Below are 22,994 nucleotides of genomic sequence, written 5' to 3'. Positions count from 1 at the left end.
AGTCAGTTTTTTGAGCACCTATCCAACTTGTCCAAACACGCACAAAAAATAACACAACCATCATAATGACACCTGGTTCGTACCACACGCACGCACATATTATGGAACTCAGTTATTATCCTATTCATTGCCGTGCTTGTTAAACTCACTTTGTTCTAGTTTCTCACTTCGCTCTTGTGCTTTTGTAACCATTATGATTGTCTTCATATCCCACTGCTAGCGTTATATTTCATTCCGTATACCTGCATCTCCTTATTACCATTGTATAAGGATACATATCTAGGTTTGCCTGTTGTTGCCAATCTGGTCTTTTCATTATCATATATGAAAATTTAAAAGGCGCACACACTCCCATCAGGACAAAGACTTTCGACTTTTTGTCTGCGCCGCCTGCATAATACATGAATGTTAAATAACTTTAATCTGAAATATCAGCAGCGGATGTGTGGGTTGATTTCATTGAGCACCACACACTGCGGAGGAGGGGGGGGGGCACCTTGGATATGGCGTGCTGCCTCGTGGAGAGAGTCATCCACTCGTTGTAGTCCAGGTTGTGGGCCATCGTGGCCTTCAGTTCCTCACACATTCGCTCCACTTGTTTCTAGAAAAGAGAAAAGAAGAAGCAGTAGAGCATCGATGAGGAGGAAAGGTACCATTACAAGCATTCCTGGCAACTGAAAAAATTTCTGACAACCTGCACACTTAGGTGTTTCCTCGCCGAAGCAACGTCCCGTGTAGCTTGATGCACTGCCGATCCCTAATCAGTGCAAGTCGGACCTAGAAACCCCACACTTTTTTTTTACTTGGAATGCAGAGGGGGAGCAGGGTAGCTCTTGCTTCCACATCTTCATACGGAGGCCGGAGAAAAGTTTCACATTCATCACGACGTGTCACATTTTTTCGCGTGTTTCAGGTGCACTCAGGAATATCGGGTATAATATAGATGGTTTCATCATTTATGCCAATATATGTACGTACGGTCGGGCGGATGGACGGACGGACGGACGGATGAATGGATGGATGGATGGATGGATGGATGGATGGATGGATGGATGGATGGATGGATGGATGGATGGATGGATGGATGGATGGATGGATGGATGGATGGGATGAATAGATGGATGGATGGATGGATGGATGGATGGATGGATGGATGGATGGATGGATGGACGGACGGACGGACGGACGGACGGACGGACGGACGGACGGACGGATGGATGGATGGGTGGATGGATGGACGGATGGATGGATTTGATGGACGGGATGGATGGATGGATGGACGGGATGGAGGGACGGTTCGGATGGACGGACGGACGGATAGATGGATGGATGGACGGACGGACGGATAGATGGATGAATGGATGGATGGATGGATGGATGGATGGACGGACGGACGGACGGACGGACGGACGGACGGACGGATAGATAGATGGATGGATGGACGGACGGATAGATGGATGGATGGATGGACGGACGGACGGACGGACGGATAGATAGATGGATGGATGGACGGACGGATAGATGGATGGATGGACGGACGGACGGATAGATGGATAGATGGATGGATGGACGGACGGACGGACGGGTGTTGATGAATGGATGGGTGAGTGGGTGGGTGGGTAGATGGATGGTTCGTTGGGTAGGTGGGTGGGTGGATGGATGGATTTTGAAATTGGGTGGTGGCAGTTGCCATCATGGTCGGTTTTTCTTTTTTATTTAATTGTCCCTATAAATGGTCTCAAAATTCGCCATTTTCGTTAAACGTGTTTTCGTTCTACTTTTCTAACCATATGTCACCTCTCTGCTTTTGAGCCACCAATCTTACCGCTTTTTGCTAATATCCACTGCAGATTTATTTGCATTACCTTTTTTATCTCTGAAACGCTGGGCCTCACGGGGAGTGACTGTGCCTGCATCGACATCCGGGTGGCTGCCATCACATTTGAGTATGAGGTGTTCAACTGTTTCTACAGCTTTACCGCACACAGCACATGAATCATCCTCGTTCATTTCTTTTCCTAGCTGCGCGCTCTAAGACATCCTGATCTAGCTTCAAAGATCAGGGCACTGCCTCTTGAGTTATCATTGAACGATTTCTTCTTGATCTACATTTTCTAGTTTCGATATAGCTCGACACTATGCTTCTCTTCCATTGAATTCATCTAGTTTTTACTTTCCGCGTTTTTTACCTGTCGCTTCAAGATCTTTATATGTCTCTCTACTTGTTTCCTGCACATTTACTGGATAATTTCCTAGTTCCTTTCCGCCACTGTGAGGCAACGCTTCTTCTGCATAAGTATTTAAATGCCTTAGCTCGCCACCTGTTTTTCGTAGGCGTTCTGCATTCAATATTGTACTCTGAGCGTCCTGTGCTTCGAGTGATGATCATCTCATATTCCCTTTCCCTCGTTCTTTTTTTACGTGGGCACCTAGGGCTAATCTTCCGACATCTCTCTGAATTACTTCAAGCGTGGAATGACCAACCTGGGCGCTGCGCAGCGACGTGGACTCGTTTCGCAGCAGCCACCCGACAGCGTGTGGCAGCGTGGCGAGCAGGTCGTGCAGGCAGTGTTCGGCCCGAGGCGCGTTCGAGGCGAGCCCGATGCGGCGCAGGAACTCCTGCCGGATGTCCAGGAACAGCTGGCTCGTGTACGGGACCCAGCTCGAGTATGACGCGCCATGTCATGTAGTTGATCAGGTGCCGCCTTCAGGAACAACGGCGACAGTCACGGATTCTGAACGTTACTACTCGCATTAGGAGTGTATATACCTTCGATATTTCTTCTCGCTGGCTGCCTATATGGCCACTGCGCGAAGATATATAGGCCAGTTACAAATTGATCATTACAGCTCTCTCAATTTGACGGTGTACCTGACAATCAGTGGACGCTAGACAACTCTACACGGGATCTTGAGTCCTATGCAGTAGCCCCCCCCCCTCCCTTTATATATTATTATTTCCCTAATGGCGCAATTGTGGAATAAAGTGTTCTTTAAATCCGGCCCACACGATTCCATTCATAATATTATCTACTTCTTGCATTTGTACGTACTTCGCCTGAGGCAATGATAAGGGTTCTGTGCTTTCAAGCTAACCTCTCGGCGCCTACATTCCTTCTTGTGCGGCCTCTGTGAACCCCAATAAGGCCCTGGAGCATAATAAACAGATACGCCATTCGCACCGGATGACGGGCTGGTGGAACAGGTGCGACAAGTAATGCAGGTACTCCTTGCTCCACAGCACCACCTCCGGGGCGGCCCGTTGCCCGCCGGTCACACGCTCTGTCACCTTGGCGATGATCTCAGTGAACGGCGTCTGCGAAGACAAAATGTCGCAAGGGCTTGTGAATTGAGTATATACCCGCAAATTAAGCATTGTTCGATACTTCGTGTTTTCAAAGTGCCAGCCGCTCAGCGTCTATATAAGTGGCTACAAAATGAATGTGCATACGGAGTGCCGTGTGCACACGTTGCAGTAAAATCGCATGCACGTATAAAAATTCTTTATCGCTCTTTTCTTCCTCTCTCTCATTCTATCTTTTCAACCTTTCTGCAGACAAAAACAAGTATTATCATATTAAAAACGAACTGCCCTGAGTATATCCTCTCTTATGCCGTCATCACTCACGTGCAATTTACGAAGATATATTTCTTATGAATTCCGCCAAAACTAGTGGGCATAACAGGTTGATGGTCATGTTTATGTACGCTACCTCTGCCAAATTTTGGTCAGGCTCTTGTAGCCTCGCAAAAACACTTGTGCGAAATAAAAAATAAAGAGCGGGGAAGTTATAAGCGTCAACAGGACGTGTTTTCTTCACATTCGAACCGATTTGCCACAGGATTGAAGTAAAAACATTTGACACGACACACATTTCCCTTACGTTGCACCGCATATCAGGAACGCGTAGACTAATGAGAGCTTGGAGGACGGAGTGCCCGAGCATTAGGACATATACTTACCATGACTGTCTCGTTCAAGGCCGCGTGCTCAGTGACGACTCCGCTCCACAGGAAGGACTTCTCGCTGTAGACTGCCTCGACAGTCCTGCAAGCAACCAGCCGAGTCGTTCGTGCACTTCACCCCGGTGAGCCAAGCTCGCATTCGGCCGGCATTTCGCTGCCACCGTCGAGAATCGTGATAGCGTAATAATTGTATTGTTTCACGACAAATAATAGTACAGCAGCAGACACGTTCGAAAGCAGTGGTTGTAAAAGAGGATTCCCTCAAGCTGTCATGCGTTGCTCTCTTACTGTAAAGACTTAGTAAGACCACACTCGGACGTCAGTTCCTCGCTGCAAGCTTGACCACATTCGCAAATGCCACTCTCGCGCATCAGGACGTTGTGCCCCGAGAGGCAATCGAGTCGTTGAAGTGACTTCGACGCACCATGGCCAGGTTCTCCTCGAACTCGACGATCTCCCTGGCGACGGTGGAGAGGCGCACGTCGGTGCGGAAGAAGCGCGCCACGAGAACGATGAAGTCGTGGTAGTGGTCCAGCACCGACGCCTTGGCCGCGTACTCGAAGCGCAGCAGGCCCTCGGGCAGCCCGAACCGGGGGCTGTCGATCTGCGACACCCCCGGGGTAGCCCTCGCTGTCTTTCCGTGTATGTTTCATCTCGTGCATGTTTGTGTACGTTTAGTCTCAGCAAAATTAAACTCCAAATTGAACGATACCACTTTAATTCCGTTTCGTTCATTTAATTTGTAAATAAAAGGGGTAGACATCTGTACAATGACTTCGTAAAAAGGCCTAAAATGTGGTACGCATTCGTATCTCCGGCCTCAACCCCTGGGTAATACAATAAGCCCTTAAAGGGTACAAGGGCAAGGCGCGTGAAGTGACGTTAAACCCTGGCGACGCAGCCGCCCTCTAGCGCGACGTCACGAACCACCAGGCACGTCGTCATCGCCCTTTCTCCTTTTGCGTCTTCGTTAGGCGATATCCGTGCAACAATGCACATCGAGTGTACATGTGTGTTTGTTGGCACGTTCGAGGAAAGCACAGACGATGTGACGAGATTAGAGTCTCGGTGCCAACTGACTTTATTCTTTTGTATGCCGGTCTCTTCTTAGGTGGCCGTTTAACTGCGGTCGACTGCGGTCGACTACGAAATGCGCTGGCAGCGCCACTGCCTAACCGCGGCGTATTTTGCGTTCACCGCACGTTCCAACGAGCATCTCTAGTATAACATGCATTACGGAAGGTATGCGGCGCTTACGTTGAGCACGAAGTGCGACCGGTTTCGCAGGCTCCTCTGCACGTGCAGCGAGACGAACACGTCGAGGCGCAGGCGCAGCAGCAGCCTCAGCAGGATGCGCGGCGCGTTGTACTCCTCTCCGTACACGTCCAGCAGGGGCCAGTAGCGCACCGACAGGTTGCTCAGCACGTCGCGCAGGGGCTCCAGACCCACGGAGTTGCGAAGAGCTGCGAAGGTGCGCGTGCACTGTGCCTAAAGGACTAGTGGAATATCTGCTCCGAATTCTAGCTCGGTCTTTCATATGCAGCCTGCTTGTTAAGAGGAGGCAGTGCTTTCTTAACCACGAACGACTATATGGACTTATTTAGGCAAATAAAAAATTTGAGAGGACACTTAAGCTCCGCCTTAAATGCATGACACGTTAGCGTAGTGGTTTAGTTAATTCTCGTATATGCATAAGGTCATTCTCTGGTTTACCATTCATAGATCCCTAGGTGTCCTCACAATCCTCCTGACACAGTGGTGCAGTAGTTAGGCGGTGCGCCACTGCTTTCAATGGCGGGTGCTCCTAGTGGTCGGCTCTTACTGCGCAACCAATCATAAATTTAACTGCCACCTGCAACAGTGGGCAATTTGCTCACTAACCGGTGGGCATGTCGTGATGACGCCGCAAGGTACATTGCCTAGTTGGACCTTCCTCCTCCTAGGTTGCGCTCTGGGCACCACCGGCCAGAATCATGCTCGTGACTTTTGGGTTACAACGCCGCCTCAGGATTTTCTGTACAATGAGGCCTTTAACGCTGTCATTTTAAGAAGGCAGCTGTGAACAACTGTGAGTGCCTCTGAAATATCAAGGTTGAAATGTTTTTCCAGCGTGGGTGGAGGGAGGCGACCGAAAATGAAACCGGCTCGTTAACATACATCGTCAAGTCTACGTCCCAGAAGTTAGAATAACGCGTAATACTAAGCTGGAAGCTCATCATCATCATCAGCCTGACTACGCCCACTGCAGGGCAAAGGCCTCTCGCATGTCTAATTAACCTTGTTCTTTGTCAGCTGCGCCCACCATATGCCTGCGAACTTGTTAATCTCATCCGCCCACCTAACCTTATGCCGCCCCCTGCTACGTTTGCCTTCTCTTGGAATTTACTCTACCCTTAACGACCAGCGGTTACCCTGACTTCACTTCGCATTACATACCCTGCCCAAGCTAGGAACGGGCGCTTAAGAACAGCGCTATAAAAATTCTCCGCAGATAGAATGGGCACGGTTTGGGCAAAAAAAAAGGGGATGGTAGACTGTTCGTGAAGGTCTCTCGTACGGAGCATTAAATCACCCGACGAGCAAAACTGCGAACCACGTTGCGCACTATCCTCAAACGTTGCGACTTCTTTCTGGAATGCCAGTTGCTGATATTCTGATTTAGATTTAAACAATCCCCATTTCTCTCACTATAGAGCATTTGTTTGTTTTTTTTTTCACTACGGCACCTGTTACAGCTTCGGCGCTCCGCGTGTTAATCATGCCTCAGCGCTTAAAATGACGTATTGCTTTGTTCATGCAGTATGGAACAAAACAAAAAGCATGCATTACTTTAAATGCGTCACCGTGAATATAATCATCATCGTCGTCATCAGCATGACTACACCAACTGCAGGGCAAAGGCCTCTCCCATGGCTCTCTGATTAACCTTGTCCTTTGCCAGCTGCTCCCACCCTATGCCTGCAAACTTATTAATCTCATCCGCCCTCCTAACCTACTGAACATATTCAACGCTAAAAAATTGAGCGAGCGATATGTTCTCGACGTCTTCGTAATCATATGTTAGCATTGTTTCGGGTCACTTTATTCCTTGTCCTAGCCCGCTGCTATCGAACGTTACTTGCCTGTTTTTCTGCCGGCCTCAGTACACACCTTTAGCGTGCCATGTACCGTGTTACCGTTACCAGATTACCGGGAGCCCGCGCGCCGTCAGTGCGCATGCGCAGGTTGCCTTGAGGACGCCAGATGGCGCCAGGTACCTGGCAGCTGCACGCAAGCTTGACACATCGGAACCAATAAGCGCGTGCGCACTAGCGGTGGACAGCGCCCCGGTATCTGCAGTCAAGGTAGCATGGTACACGGTATGCTAAACGTCTCTCTTGAGGCGTTCGTGTCTGCGCCACTTGCGGGGAGTTAAATTAGGGGGAAGAAGGCGGGTCCGACATAACTATCATTGCCACTTCAAAGTCCTTGCAGCAGGGCAAGAAGTTTAGCATTGCTTAATCTACAGGAGTTATATATAGGTTACAGGCGGAATATTATTTTTTGAATAGTGCGTGAGACATTTGTATGCATGGATGTCCACTAGAAATTCGCCGACGCATAGTGAATAATTGAAAATTGAATTTCTTCTCACATTGATTTCAGGTTTTTAAAGATGCGAGATAACTTGACGTCAAGTGACAGGCATGCAGAAAACAGCGATACAATCAAGAAGCGTAAAACTTTGGGCAAGTTGATGAGACATGCTTTGCGAAGGCTGGCGCAGCAGAAATTGACACACACGAGAATAGGACACTCACACATGCGCCTTGTGTCTGTCCTCTTTTCGTACGTGTTAGCTACCGCGACGCCAGTCTTAGCAAAGCGGTATAACTGCTGCTGCTTTTTTCATTTTTTTGTCATTCTGGCTCTTGAAGCAAGCTGTCGTCGGTTCGGAGCGCATTAAAATGAAGAAATATACGATTAAAATCCAATCAATGAAAAGACGAAACACCGATTTTAGTGCAACTATTGCAGGCTTCACTCGACCTCACGTGACTTTACCTTAACCTCACGTCTCCAGCCACGGCTGGACTGTCGAACCCGGACCAAATCAACACGAGATATTACCTAGCAGCAGTTGCCCAATACTAGATGGAGATCGATGTTTACTATCTTTCCAACGAGAGAACACACAGAGAGCATTTGGGGGTGTCTCCACTTCTTGCCCACAAGTGCCCACCACAGGGACAGCTGCTGTGGTCATGGTGACTCACTCCAGTTGGTGCACGACTCGTAGAACTGAACCACCGTCTCCTGCACGGGTGCCAGCTTGGAGCCTTCGTTGCGTTCCTTCATCAGGTTGTTCATGGTGCCTGAAGAAAAAGCAAAGCAGCGAAAGTGAAGGCGCGTAATTGATTTCACGCTGTGGCGACGCAGTTTTTATGATGCTGCGTGGCATATTCTGACGCACAAAGACATCTGCTGGTTTCTGGTCATCTGTCTAGCCTGTGTTATTCCACGCAATGCCAACTAGCATGAAGTCACTAGTATTTTCTTTATTTCTTCTTTTTCATTTTTTTTATGGTAGCGCTTGGAAGCCAACTGCGGAGGAGTGTTCCACGAAAGCTTCCACTTCACGCTTGCCGGACATGCGGTAGATTCTTCTTCTCCATTCTTTAAACGCTACCGGCTATATATGAAAGCTCAGTTACGGTGTTAATGCACTCACTACACTAACATGAAGGCACATAGTAAAAAAGTAAAACAAAATTAGCTTGGCGAATAGCAGTCTATGGCTTGGCTATCACCTTCCTTACGTCCTGTTGAAAGCGTATGAAGATTAGAAATGTGTTCCAGAGTTGAGCCGACGTAATCAGCGATGTGGTCCATATTTCATGTCAACCGTTATGACAGAATTAGCATACTTCTCTGGGTGAAACCGCTGCCGACCTCGCGCTAGCATCCAAAGGCGCGCGGCTTGGTCGAACGGTTCAACTGCACCCGGAAACGCATAGTAGGATGTATGTGTCAAGAGTGCCTTAAATGCTGCGGCCGTCACTTGAGGGACATTAATGTGTCGGACCGTTATAACTGTTTATAGTACGGAAGATACGTGGGGGAAGGGGGCAATGAGCCTTCTTAAATACCTGTGGACCAACAGAAACCAAATGCATATATACCAGCATGCGATGAAGATGTGACAGCGCTTGGAGAACACCTAGGCTCCTATCCAAGAGAAACGAAAGAGGAGCGAGCATGGGCAAAAATAGTACTGCGATAAAGTCGGGAATGCAGAGCTGGCTGCGCATGACAAGGTTCTCGGCGTTTTGCTGGGCGACTGCTATAAACTGATTCTGTCTTGAATATGACCGTATAACACTTTCGAGAGAAGAAAATTAGGGAAGGTACTTAAGACTACTTGCATGCTGTGAAGGCGAAAGCATTGGCTTCTTTTTGATCCAGCCACAATCCACTGCCATCCCCGTAATGCACCCTAATCCCGCTAATCCAAAACACACTTAATCCACTCGAAAAGCACCGTAATCCGCCACAATCCACCCGTAATTCACCGCAGTACACCATAATCCAACTTAATCCATAATAGTGCCACTTAATGTAATGTAATTCACTCTTAATTTAAGCAAATTCATATAAAAACATCGTGATCCACTTTTAACCCACCGCAGTCCGCCAGTATAACCCGCAATCGACCACAATCAACCGTGATCAAAGCTTATCTACCCTTGAGCAACTTAATCCAAACTAATATACTGTTAATCCAACTTAACCTACCCTACTGCAATTTAATCCTGTGTAGTACAATCTTAATCCACCAGAATTCATCGTAATCTAACCTAATTCACTTTATTGCAACTAATTCTTCCATAAACCACTTCTAATTCACTGTAATCCAACTTAATTCACCGTGCTTCAACTTAATTCAATGTAGTACTCTTAATTCATCACAATCCACTCTAATCCAACTTAGTTCAGCGTAATCTACTCTTAATGCACCGCATTGGGGCAGAATTCGCCGTAATAAAATTTAATCCCACGCAATTCATTCCAATTCCACCGCAATCCACCAGGATCCGTCCGTAATCACCGCAGGGTACCGTAATCCAGCTTAATCACACGTAATCGCTCGTACTATGGCGTGGACAACACCCTTTTTTTACCATCTTCATATGCATACAGACGCCACTGGCTTTTATCGCAACAGGGCTAGTAAGGCTTTCGCCTTGAAACAACGCCGGCTATTTGTCGCCGACCCAGGCCATAGGGTAAAGGTTTCTCGGATCAGCATGTCAATGAAATAGAAGGAAAGAGCGATTGGCGTGCCACGGTTATCGGTAGCTTCCATGGCCACTCAGTATACGATGGAGAAATGTCCGGAAAGTGTTCCGCACCCGATGCTGCACCAAACTCAGGATGAGGCAGGTGTTGGCATGTCATCCGAGCTCACTACCCAGCAGCGACGGAAGGCGGGCGAGGTACTCTCCAAATGGAGTGACTTATTTTGACCCACCTGGTCAAGCTGACTCCGTTCAGTTCCGACTCAAGCTCAGCACTGATACTTCTGTTCAAGTACAACAGTTATCGATTCCATTTGCCCTGAAGGAAGCAGTCGAATAGGAAGCCCTGGATATTCGTTTATTTATTTATTTAGTCGTACTGCAGGCCAGTAAAAGCACATAGAGGAGTGGGTTGATAAGAGAAGACGAAGATGAAAGCGCAGGAATTCAGCAAAAGCAACAACAACCGTTATACAATAAAAAACAGCAAGAACACCCCATCTCTGAAATGCTGCGACTTGGAATTATAGACAAATCATAAAGTAGTAATTACTCTTTACCTCCCACCCAAACACAGCCGTACAGGTACAGAAGAAAGGTACGGAGCTTTCATAGGAACCTCGTGGTTGAGAAAAATTTCTCCTGGTCCGGATGGAGTGGGAACCGATCCTTCGTGCCGACATTGTTTGGTAAAGTCACCAGACGCAACCACTTCTGGAAGTTTGACTTCTGAAAGCGGTACTGGCAGGTACTTGTAGCCCCGCAGTCGATGGGAGTAATGGCGTTTACATGCGACTCAGGCCTCTACCTCTTCAACTTTATGCAGTATGGAAATAAAACAGCTCCAGCTCTATTTGAGCAAATAACGAAAAAAACTACCAGGAGACGTCCCTCACGTGTACCGCTACTTTTACGATGTCCTGTTTGCGATTTAAACCTGGGAGGAACAAACTGAGAACTTTGAACTGTTGTTCTGTCGGTTGACAGCTGGCATGCTCACAATCAAGCTTCAAAAAACGAAATTGGGTGTAGACTCCAACCACATGCTTTCTACGCGATGACGCTAGACAAGAAGTACCTCAATCCTTAAAAAAACCGTGGACAATATCCAGGCGTCCAACAGACCTCAAAGTCCAAACGTTTTTGGGCTTCACCGGCCAGTACTGCTAATCGTAATCATAATAGCCAAACTGACGCCATTTTTTAGACTATGCAAAAGCCTTTCATACGTTAACTCACGAACGCTTACTAATAAAGCTAGAGCAGCTAAACTGACACCCTAACGTCTTCACATGAATCCAGAAATCTCGAAATAACCACTTCCAGTTTTTTTTTTCGTTAAGAACAAGAATTCAACCTCCCTTGCTGTAACATCAGGCGTCCCACAACATCACAATGTCCTGTCTTTGTTACACTTTTTCTTAATCTGCATCAACCATTCACCAACGCATCCAACTTGTAAAGTCCGCTCTTGAATATTATCTTAAACACGTTCAGGGAGGTGTGACCAATAGCTGACGAAACTAAACGAGAACCAATGCAAAGCTGTCTTGTTTCACCGACGCCAACAGCCGGTTGCACACTATCAGCACCTTCGCTGTTGAACTTGCACAATCTTATATATAACTTGTAGTAACCTTCAGCAGCGGTCTTTCCGGGCATACTCGTATCAGTAACGTCATATGATAAGCAAATAAATCTCTCGGACTTCTGTGCCGTCACCTACGACATGCACAACGACACATAAAGTTACTTGCATAAATCGGCATCAGGTGAAGGTAGAACATGCATCTGCGATCTGGCACTCTTACCTAGCTAACGAACTGAAACTTTACACAATCACGCTGTAAGATTAATTCATTCTAACTACTCCTTTAATATCAACTTAACAGCAATAAAACTTCAATGCGGAGGTTTGAACCTTGGCACTCGTCGTCACATCGCTAGCCTTTGCCTATTTCATAAGGTATTTCACAGTTCGCGTATTCATCCCCTATACTAATCCCACTGTCATGCATATCCCACCGCACGGGGCACCCTTTTCATATTGGTCGTCCATTTACTCGAACCGCTACGTCTGCTGGCTCACTCCCCTCCCTCCCCCCTTTCCAAACGTCATTGCATCCATCACATGCACAACGTCTTTTGTGGCGATCGTAACTCCTCGTAAGCAAATTTTGTAATCATCTACGCGTAATTCGCGCACTGATCCAGACACGCAAAAGCTACTCGCCGGATAACGGCTAGTGGCCTGGTTGGTGTCATAACCGCTTCACAGTTTGCTTTCTGCCTTGTAACTCTATGTGCTGTTCTTGTATTCCTTATCACATGCAAAAGTTGTCCGCAAATTTTCCCCGGAGTGCACTCCATAACCGATTTTTTTTTTTTGCGTAATGAGGTAGACGCGCGGGTGGTGGTGGTGCGCGTGATGACGCGCGAAAGATTGGCACGGACTTTCGACGAAGCGGACGTCCTCGTATCCGCCGACGCAAAACCTCGCGTACTCGTCGTTCCGCTGTGACGGAAAAGTTTGCTCTGACGCCTCGCGAGCCCAAAACTGACTCGGCCGTCGCCTCGCACACCCCTGACGACCACTGTCGCCAGACTGCGATGTTCCGGTACCCATGCGACACATCGGACCGGACTTGGAGTCGGGCCTGGCTGAACGTTAGAGTTTGTGCAGTAGATGCCGCGTCCAGGCCTTGAGTCGCTCAACCTCGTGGGCTTGCAAACAAATATGTACTCGAGTTTTCACGATGACCTGTTTTTTACTACAGCGCGACGAACATCCGCAGTGTCTCTAATAGCCTTAGTCGCCTTGGTACGTTAAACCTCATGAACGAACCAAACCAACCAACCAACGTCCGCAGTAAGACAGCGATTCATCAAAGTTCTGATTTTCTTGTTTCTAGAGCGAGTTGGAGGAGGCTATTCGCATAGCGTAATTGCATTCTCGGAGCCGCCAGTGTGAATAGGACAACAGGTTTTGTTCGTAACGGAGCGCCTTCTTGATATGCTGGCTCATGCTTGAATGTATCATATGAATCAGGCGGCACCTAGACGTGAAGAACCGTGTAGTGGTGTCGTTTGCTTCTTCGCGCCTATGTCCTGTCTGTGCTGCAAGGTAGATTTTTGTAGCCCATGCAGCCTTATAGGCTAAGCCAGCGTTGAAAAGTGCTTGCTTGTTTAATCTAAAATCGCCTTCTTCGCTAGAGAGAAAAAGGACAACGAAATAACAGGGATAGGGACCTTAATGCTTTGCGAAGTAAAGGGTCGGCGTGCCATGATCGCATCTTAGACCGGGTGTTGGTTTTACTGATTGTGTCCAAGAACAACACTACTGAAAACACACCTCCAGGCACCTGTATGCCCGCAAATTCAGACAGAATTTTACTGATTACGTGAAACTTATGCGCAGACAGCCAGTGTTATCAATATTCGGAAAGTGCTACTTTAGTTTATTCTAGCCCATTCGATGCTACTGTAAACATGACTTTGGCTAAAAAAAAAACTGACACTAAAGCAAGGAGGGAGACAGACGGCATATAGGTGCTGGGCCGAGACAAAAATTCGTAATCTCTTTGTTCATACCATCGTTTTTTGCTTACGTTACATTGCCAGCAATTTCGAGGAACGTTTTTGTAATGAGCGCAATGTCACCTTCGAGCATAGCTCTGAGAAAGCAAATGGTTCACGACACGGCAGACGGCGCGGCGTGGAGCGCTCACCCTCCAGCTCGGCGATGGCGTTCCTCCGGAGCAGCGTCCACACGTTGCTGGTGTTCTCGGCGAGGCCCGCGGCGACAGTGCGGGGCCATCGGTGGCACGCGTACTCGTAGAAGTGGCCGCATGGCTCGGCCGAACGGTTCAGCGTCGACTCGAGCAGGCGCGCTGGAGGCGAGACAGGGAGACAGGAGCCGCAGTTACATGAATGCCTCTGAAGTCGTCTTCAGTACACTTTTTGAGAGAAAGAGCGGGTTTTGAGAAGAAGAAGAAGCGTGACTAGTCCTCTGCTCTCTTCCTCGACGTTTTTGCACTTTCTCTCTAAAAGTTGGCTGGAGTCAACTTCTGTCGAATTCATGTAAACGCGGCTAGGGAATGGCATGGTATGATGCATGTCGGCAGGAAAGGAGACTGGGAGCGTCAGCACATGCCGGGAAGAGAGGAGAGAAATATCAGGGCATGCCAGATACACAGGAAGGTTGGAAAGTCTGAGCATGCAGCCGAAAAAGAGAGACAGGGAAATGTCAGGGCATGTCTTGAAGGCCGGAAACGTCGCAGCATGTCGGCGAGGCAGGGAGACGGAAGTCAGGGTATGCCACGGAAGAAGAGAACGTCAGCGTATATTGCGGGAAAGTGGGTCGGTGAATGCATGCTATAGGGAGAAACAGAGGCCAGCAGTGCCAAGGAACGAAGCAAGGGCACTCATTTATACCACCTTACCGCTACCGGTAGCTGCGTACAGCAAGCGGGAACTGCGTTGCTATGCGTGGTATACATATATAGCAACGTCGCTGTCGCGCATGAGTGTAACTACATTCCGTAAATCCTCGAGGCATGTTCCACTGAAGTCGAGGTTACTGCCGAGAATACAGAATGACCAGACAGAGAAGACAAACTGGCACCGCTATGCGTGGTATTGCTTGAAGGCATGCATTGTTAATAAACAGCACACACAAAGAAGGATGACATGCCGTTATTCGAGGACAGAAGCTTGCGAGCTGCATTTGTTGGCTTTCAGACACATTCGCAGCATGGTGAATAAGTGGCTGCGCATGTTATTGCTCCCGCAAAAAGCTACGCGAACCAGGTATACAGGGTGTTTCGCTTAAGATCGTCGGCTACTTTTAAAAATAGGCTTTGAGTTAGATGAACACTTTTTTCGGCATAGCATTATCAGCGATGTAGTGCGTCAGCTAAGAAGTGCTGCAGCATCAGCTAAGACAGATTACAGGGAAGACATACTAACTAGCTGGCTGGTAAACTATAATATTGAATAGTAAGCACAATAACTAATACTGTTAAAGTGCTTATTTATTGAGAGGCGTGTAGCCTACCGTAAATAATACCATATCCGTTCTTAGAATATCGAAAGCGTGAATACCCTAGTTGCCGCGGCTCAACAAACTTGGGCCATCTTTCGCACCATTCAAAAATCACATGTTTGGGGAGAGCGAAAAGCGACGTCCATCAAATCGCGTCCCTCCATGGCACACGTCACAATCCCAGCCCCACCCGGGCTGGAGCAACGATGTGGTGAGGAGCGCCGAGCGTCGGTTCGGAGGGCACAGCTTGTATACGGGCAGAAGCTGCGGGTGTTCTGGTGCAATTTTACGATGCTCCAGCAACCGATAATCTCGAGATGCTATGAATGCGTGCGTGATACATGCCGGATTTAAGGCCGAAAATTATTAACTCTCTTTCGCGCTTTTAGGATAGAGATTGGATGTTATATATCTAGTCTGCTATTACCCGACTTTTTTTTTTTAATGCAAGGCCAGTTTTGAGCGAAATCGCAGCACTTTCAGCAAATGTTTACAGACAGTCTACGCTGTCCTGCTCTGGAAGAGTGCATTGTAGAACCATTAAAAAGTGCCCCTCCTCCGCATCTGTCTATGAGTAGAGCGAGAAGGAAACATTGCACGAGTACAACAGCAGGCGCCACATGCGCGGGTGAGAGTATCGCCTGAAATGTGCACTCAGAAGTTCTGGGGAAAAGGGAGAAAGGGAGCGTATCGCAGGCGCTCTGTTGTTTCACCATTTAACTAACAGTACTGTTTCTCTAGCAAGTTGCACTAAAGTGGCGAACTGCTCACATTGTGGGCACCCGACGGCCCATCGGCGACTACGCTACCTTGCGTTCAAAGCTACGCGCTGTTGTCTTACATCACGTGATATTTGTAAGTAAAATTAGTGCAGTGCTAGTGCAAACCAACTGGACGTCGGCTCTACCGTAATAATAATAATCAATCGGTGTCGCCTATTACACAAATTATACAGGTGTACAGGCAGTACAAGCCGTGCTTGTACCAGACAATGGCTGACAGCGGGAAAATGGGTGAAAGGGACGCAGTAATTAGAACGTGTCACTGAGAGGTGCCCCCCTTCGATGCAAAGTAATGGTGGTTCGAATAATCATTTTTTTATTGCTTTGGCTACGAGAAGGATCAGTGAAGTCATTGGGTTTTGTTACGTCTCGCCTACAGCGCGCGGTATAGCCGGCGCGGATGCACCGGATGCCGCGGCTTCGTTCATCGCTGCCGCAACGCCTCCCGCCAAGCGCGTCCAGGCAGGTTTCAGTGCCACGTGTCGTCGTGCGTGCGTGTTTGTGTGTGTGCATGTTTTGCCCACGCTTGTCAAAGCGCGGCAGCCGGGGAGAGAAGCTCCGCAACTGGGAGGCGAGGAGGTCTGACCGGCGCCGGCCCGGCGGACGCGCACGTCACGCCTGAACATGTTCAAGCGTCGCCGTATCGGATGACTCTTCCCAAGCCGTTCCCTCTTGCCCTCGACTCCGAGGGTATAAAAGCCGCTGCCCCGGACGCCGAGGGAGAGACTTCGATTCCTTCCTTCGAGTAACGTGGTCGCCCTGACCGGCTGCTCTTTTGAGATGCCAGAATAAACAAGTTGTTCTGTTGCCAGTCGACTCATCCTTTGCCGGGACCTTCGGATGTTTCCAGCTTTGCCCCAGGCCGCCAGGCCAACGCTACCCTTGGGGCTTGCAACCCAAATGCAACAACTGGTTGCCAGCGGTGAGATCCCGACAACGGAGGCCAGCAGCGAAGATATGCGGTCAGCTGTATGCTGAGCAGCACAACGACCATCCGGGAGCAGTGCAACGAGCCCTGTGTGATGACTGGTTGCCTGCAGCGGAACGACTGCGCTGAATTCTTGGCTGCGAGGTTTGGTGAGTGCGGGACTTTCTTCTTCTGAGTTTTGCCAGGCTTTTGTTAGTGTCAGAAACAGAGCTGGTAATTGTGTTGTCGTTGCTGCCGGGTTAGTTTGCGGCAAGACAATAGTAGGCAGTAGAGAAAGCAGCATTCGGAGCAGCCATGGATTTGAAGTCGTTGCGCAAACCGAAATTGCTGGAGCTTGCAAGAGAGTTGGGTCTGAATGTCTCAGACAAACTCAGAAAGCCAGAACTGCTAAGGGCTATTCTTGAGTTGGAGGCTGAGGATGACGAGCTGTCGGAATGCCTTGAGACCATTGAGGAGAGGGAGCAAAAAGAGAAAGACGAGCGCGAACGTAAAGAACAAAAAGAGAAAGAGAAAGAAGAGCGCGACCGTCAACACGCTTTGGAAATGAAGCGTCTCGAGGTAGAGATGGAACGCGCTCGTAATGGAAGTCAGGCACACGGTGCAGGAGAACGGGTATCGTTCAAAATGACTGACCTGATGCGGCCGTTTAAGCTTGGAGAGGACATTGGTTTGTTCCTGGTTAACTTTGAGCGAACGTGCGAGAAGCAGGGGTTCTCTCGGGAAACGTGGCCACAGCGCTTGCTCACTTTGTTACCCGCCGAGGCGGCCGACGTAGTCGCTCGCTTGAAGAGAGAGGAGGCAGAGGATTTCGACCAAGTGAAATCAAGTCTGCTAAAAAAGTACAGGCTGTCAGCGGAGGCGTTCCGTCGGAAGTTTCGGGAAAATGAAAAAGGCAGAAATGAGTCATATACAGAGTTTGCCTACAGGCTTATGTCAAACATGCAGGAGTGGCTCAAAGAAGAGAAAGCGTTTGGTGACCACGAGAAAATTCTGCAGTGTTTCGGGCTGGAACAGTTTTATAGTCGGTTACCTGAGAACGTGCGGTACTGGGTCTTGGATAGGCCAGACGTTAGTACAGTGGCTAAAGCCGCCGAGCTAGCCGAGGAGTTTGTGACGCGTCGGGCTCGCGGAGCTAAGGACGGTCAAAAGGGTGAATTTGGCTCCAAGTCTGAGAGGCCGAAGTTCACACCCATGAGAGCAAGGGGGGACACGCGTAGTGCGGATGCGAGTGAAAGCAGTCCGACCGAACGTAAGGAGACGGCGGCAGCCGAAGCCGAACGCAGAAAGCGGTTCGAGGCGAGGCAAGCGCGCGTGTGTTATACGTGCCAGAAGCCGGGTCACTTTTCGGCGCAGTGTCCAGAAACAAAAACAAAAGTCGTGTTTTTGTCATTATGCAGCACTGACGAGAACATGAAGCTTCTCGAGCCTTACATGCGAGACTTCCTCGTGAACGGGAAAGAGTGCCGAGTGCTTCGTGATTCCGCAGCTACAATGGATGTAGTTCACCCCTCTTACGTAGAACCCGATATGTTCACGGGCGAGTGCGCATGGATCAAGCAAGCCGTGGAAGCTCACAGCGTGTGTCTGCCCGTAGCAAAAGTGCTCATTGAAGGACCTTTCGGAGCAATTGAGACGGAGGCAGCAGTGTCATCTATGCTGCCCCCCCAGTACCCGTACCTATTTTCGAACCGGTCCGATCACCTCCTGCGCGAGAAGGGTCTTTTGTTTGGTGAGGCTAGCGTTCAGGCCTTAACCAGATCGAGAGTTCGGGAGCTCGCTGCAAAGGCGGTAGTTGCGGGGCCGACGTTGTCGAACAATGAGAAAGGGTCGGAGGCGCAGCAAGCTGATATTCAGAGCACGTCCGAACTGAATAAAATTGAGCCTGTAGCGCTTAAGGCACCAGGTACTGGAGAGGAAACGCCCGACACGGGAAAGTTAGAAGAGCTATCTGCAGATTTGCTCATCGCGCCTACGTCCGATGGACTTAATAGGTTGCTAAAAGTCAGCCGGTCGGCTTTGATAGCAGAGCAAAAAAAGGATGGCAGCCTAGAAAACATGCGCTGCAATGTCAAAGAAGGTATCGCCAAGAAAAATGTTCGTTTTGTGGAAAGAGGTGGGGTCCTGTACCGGAAGTATCTAGACCGCAGAGGAGTCGAATTCGATCAGCTGATCGTGCCTCAGTGCTACCGTCAGGATCTGTTGCGCTTGTCGCATGGCGGTTCGTGGTCCGGACACCTAGGAGTTAAGAAGACTAAGGACCGTCTCTTGCAAGAGTACTATTGGCCAGGGTGTTTTCGTGACGTAGAAACCTTTGTGAGGACATGTGATACCTGTCAGCGGGTTGGCAAACCAGGGGACAAATCGAGGGCGCCGTTGAAGTTGGTGCCTATCATTACGGAGCCTTTTAGACGGCTCGTTATTGATACAGTGGGACCTCTGCCGGTAACAGCCACGGGGTACAGACACATTTTAACTGTGATCTGCCCAGCGACAAAGTTCCCTGAAGCAGTGCCGCTTAAAGAACTCAGCTCAGTTGAGATAGTCAATGCACTACTGTCCATATTTGCGCGAGTTGGTTTTCCTGCGGAAATCCAGTCAGATCAGGGCACAGTGTTTACTAGCGCTTTGACGACAGCCTTTCTCGAAAGGTGTGGGGTAAAGCTGTTACACAGCTCAGTGTACCACCCACAGTCGAATTCCGTTGAGAAGCTCCACTCCGTCATGAAGCGCGTGTTGAGAGCATTGTGTTTTGAGCAACAAAGTGATTGGGAGCTGTGTCTGCCTGGGGTGATGTTTGCATTAAGGCCCGCGCCGCATGCGGCTACGGGGTTTTCGCCAGCTGAGCTGGTGTACGGTCGCTCGCTGCGGTCTCCGCTTCGCATGCTTCGAGACTCGTGGGAAGGCAGGGGCGACGACCCAGTCGTGGTCGAATACGTGCTTAGTCTCCTCGAACGCTTAAGAAGGGCACAGGAGTTGTCAAGTGAAGCAATGTCAAAGGCCCAGCAGAGGGCCAAGGTTTATTATGATCGGACAGCCAGGGCCCGTCGTTTTGAGGTGGGCGATGAGGTAATGGTATTGCGCACATCGCTAAAAAACAAACTCGACGTGCAGTGGGAGGGCCCAGCACGGATTGTTCAAAAACTGTCGGATGTTAACTACGTGGTGAGTCTGCCAGGAAAGCGGAAAGCACAGCAAGTTTACCACTGTAATCTGCTCAAACCCTATAGACAACGGGAAGCAGTGGTGTGTATGATGGTAAACGTTCCCGAAGAGCTTCCGGTCGAGCTTCCGGGACTAGGCTCAGTGACGAACAGGGAAGACACTGATCAGGTCATTAGTGACTTACTCAGTAAAGCACCGCTGTCTCCTGAGCAGAAAACCGAACTACACCAACTCTTACAAGAATTTCAAGGTCAGTTCTCTGAGAGGCCTGGTAGGACTTCTGTCCTTACGCATGATATAGAACTTACCTCCCCAGAGCCAGTACGATCCAAGGCGTACCGGGTGTCACCCCGCCAGCGCGATATTATGGAGGCTGAGGTAAAGAAAATGCTACAGCTCGGTGTTATTGAGGCGGGTGAGAGTGATTATACCTCCCCCTTGATTTTAGTTGAGGTACCGGGCAAGGAACCTCGTCCTTGCGTCGACTACCGCAGGCTTAATTCCATCACTAAGGATCAAATTTATCCGATCCCTAACATCGAGGAGCGCCTTGAGAATGTTAGTAGCGCTCAGTTTATTTCCACCCTAGATCTTGTCAGGGGTTATTGGCAGGTTCCACTTACAGAAGAGACTAGTAGGTATGCGGCGTTCATTTCACCAATGGGAACATTCCGTCCTAAAGTTTTGAGTTTTGGTTTGAAGAACGCGCCATACTGCTTTTCAAGCCTCATGGACAAAGTGTTGCGAGGACAGGAAGAATTCGCTTTACCGTATTTAGACGACGTAGCGATATTCTCCGCATCCTGGTCTGAGCATATGGCACACTTGCGGGCAGTGCTAACCCGCCTGCGCGAAGCGGGCTTGACAGTCAAAGCTCCCAAGTGCCAATTAGCACAGGCCGAGGTTGTATACCTCGGTCACGTGATTGGACAGGGTCGTCGCCGCCCCTCTGAAATAAAGGTGGCCGCTGTGCGAGACTTCCCGCAACCGCGCACGAAGACCGATATTCGGTCGTTCTTGGGTGTCGCCGGCTACTATCAGAGGTACATCCCCAGGTACTCCGATATCGCGGCTCCCCTGACGGATGCTCTAAGAAAAACAGAGCCCCAAACAGTCGTCTGGAGCGAGACAAAGGAGAGAGCTTTTAGCGCCCTAAAGAGCGCCCTAACAAGCCAGCCTGTGCTACGATCGCCAGACTATACCAAAGGGTTCGTTGTTCAGTGCGATGCTAGTGAGCGAGGCATGGGCGTTGTACTGTGCCAAAGGGACAATGGAGAAGTGGAACACCCCGTCCTGTATGCTAGTCGTAAGCTGACCTGTCGTGAGCAGGCGTACAGCGCCACCGAGAAAGAGTGTGCGTGTCTCGTGTGGGCCGTTCAGAAATTGTCATGCTACCTAGCCGGCTCGAGGTTTATCATTGAGACGGATCACTGCCCTCTCCAATGGCTGCAGACCATATCTCCCAAAAATGGCCGCCTCCTGCGCTGGAGCCTCGCTTTGCAACAATATTCCTTTGAGGTGCGTTACAAAAAGGGGAGTCTCAACGGTAACGCCGATGGCTTAAGTCGAAGCCCCTAACGTGGGAATCCGCCTCAAAGTTGTTTGTTACTGATGTTTTCTTCCTGAGGCAGGATTTTTAACTTATTGCGTTTGTTTAGTGTTTCAAAGTGATTATGTGCTTTCTAGTGCAATTTTCCAATTTGTGGACGCGTTCTGAGTGCTGCTTGACTACTGTAAGGAACTAGGCAGTAGTATAAAAGGGGAAAGAGCCTGGCAGAGCTTAGTGAGGGTTGTCTCGTGCTTGCTGACTGAGCGGTTGCGTTTCGGCGTAGTTCTAACGCTTGCTGGGAACGAGCACAAAAATGGCAACTCTCCTGAAGTGACTTTGCAGTGCCCTGTGTGATCCTGAACCTGAGAACGAGGCCTTCTCTGTGCGCTGCGCTCAAGCAACGTCGAGGGACGACCGGTTTCGTTTACGAGCATCATCGAGCGACATCCCTCTGGACAGCGGATGCAGTCCCCTGACCATCGGGATCTCCTTCTCCCGGCGGGGCGGTCTGTTACGTCTCGCCTACAGCGCGCGGTATAGCCGGCGCGGATGCACCGGATGCCGCGGCTTCGTTCATCGCTGCCGCAACGCCTCCCGCCAAGCGCGTCCAGGCAGGTTTCAGTGCCACGTGTCGTCGTGCGTGCGTGTTTGTGTGTGTGCATGTTTTGCCCACGCTTGTCAAAGCGCGGCAGCCGGGGAGAGAAGCTCCGCAACTGGGAGGCGAGGAGGTCTGACCGGCGCCGGCCCGGCGGACGCGCACGTCACGCCTGAACATGTTCAAGCGTCGCCGTATCGGATGACTCTTCCCAAGCCGTTCCCTCTTGCCCTCGACTCCGAGGGTATAAAAGCCGCTGCCCCGGACGCCGAGGGAGAGACTTCGATTCCTTCCTTCGAGTAACGTGGTCGCCCTGACCGGCTGCTCTTTTGAGATGCCAGAATAAACAAGTTGTTCTGTTGCCAGTCGACTCATCCTTTGCCGGGACCTTCGGATGTTTCCAGCTTTGCCCCAGGCCGCCAGGCCAACGCTACCCTTGGGGCTTGCAACCCAAATGCAACAGTTTCCGGGTCCGCAGAGCCGCATACCGTGCTCGACGCAGACCTCCTTGGTGCAGACGTCGAACTCCATGCCGAAGACGTGGCGTCGGCCGGGCAGGTTGTAAGTCTGCGCGAAGTAGGCCAAGTACGTGGCGCTGATCATCAGCAGGAACAGACCGAAGCACAGTCCCGTCAGAAGGAGCTGCTCCAGCGGGCTGCGGTCGTCCCACAGCGAGTCGCTGAAGTCCAT

The 22,994-nt window shown here is 49.7% G+C and overlaps 1 protein-coding gene and 1 pseudogene across 1 annotated transcript; both read right to left on the bottom strand.

Annotated features, from left to right (window-relative positions):
• Positions 1–8,212, bottom strand: part of LOC144119930 (membrane metallo-endopeptidase-like 1) — a 26,516-nt pseudogene extending 18,304 nt beyond the window's left edge.
• On the bottom strand, positions 8,209–22,994 carry LOC144119928 (uncharacterized). The gene is made up of 2 exons (XM_077652430.1): positions 22,793–22,994; positions 8,209–8,321 (listed from the first exon to the last, which is right to left on the bottom strand). Exons 1-2 carry the CDS (start codon positions 22,992–22,994, stop codon positions 8,209–8,211), a joined length of 315 nt encoding a protein of 104 aa, XP_077508556.1.

Source organism: Amblyomma americanum, chromosome 2 (genome assembly GCF_052857255.1).
Source record: "Amblyomma americanum isolate KBUSLIRL-KWMA chromosome 2, ASM5285725v1, whole genome shotgun sequence".
In the NCBI taxonomy this organism is placed as follows: domain Eukaryota; kingdom Metazoa; phylum Arthropoda; class Arachnida; order Ixodida; family Ixodidae; genus Amblyomma; species Amblyomma americanum.
Note: the sequence above shows the minus strand (reverse complement) of the source record. Positions and strands in the feature narration are given on the sequence as shown.

Coding starts and splice junctions, on each gene's coding strand:
- LOC144119928 (XM_077652430.1), bottom strand. CDS start 22,994: ATGGACTTCAGCGACTCGCTGTGGGACGACCGCAGCCCGCTGGAGCAG. Junction 8,322..22,792: donor GGAGGTCTGCGTCGAGCACG/GTATGCGGCTCT, acceptor CTTTTTCTTCAG/GCACCATGAACAACCTGATG.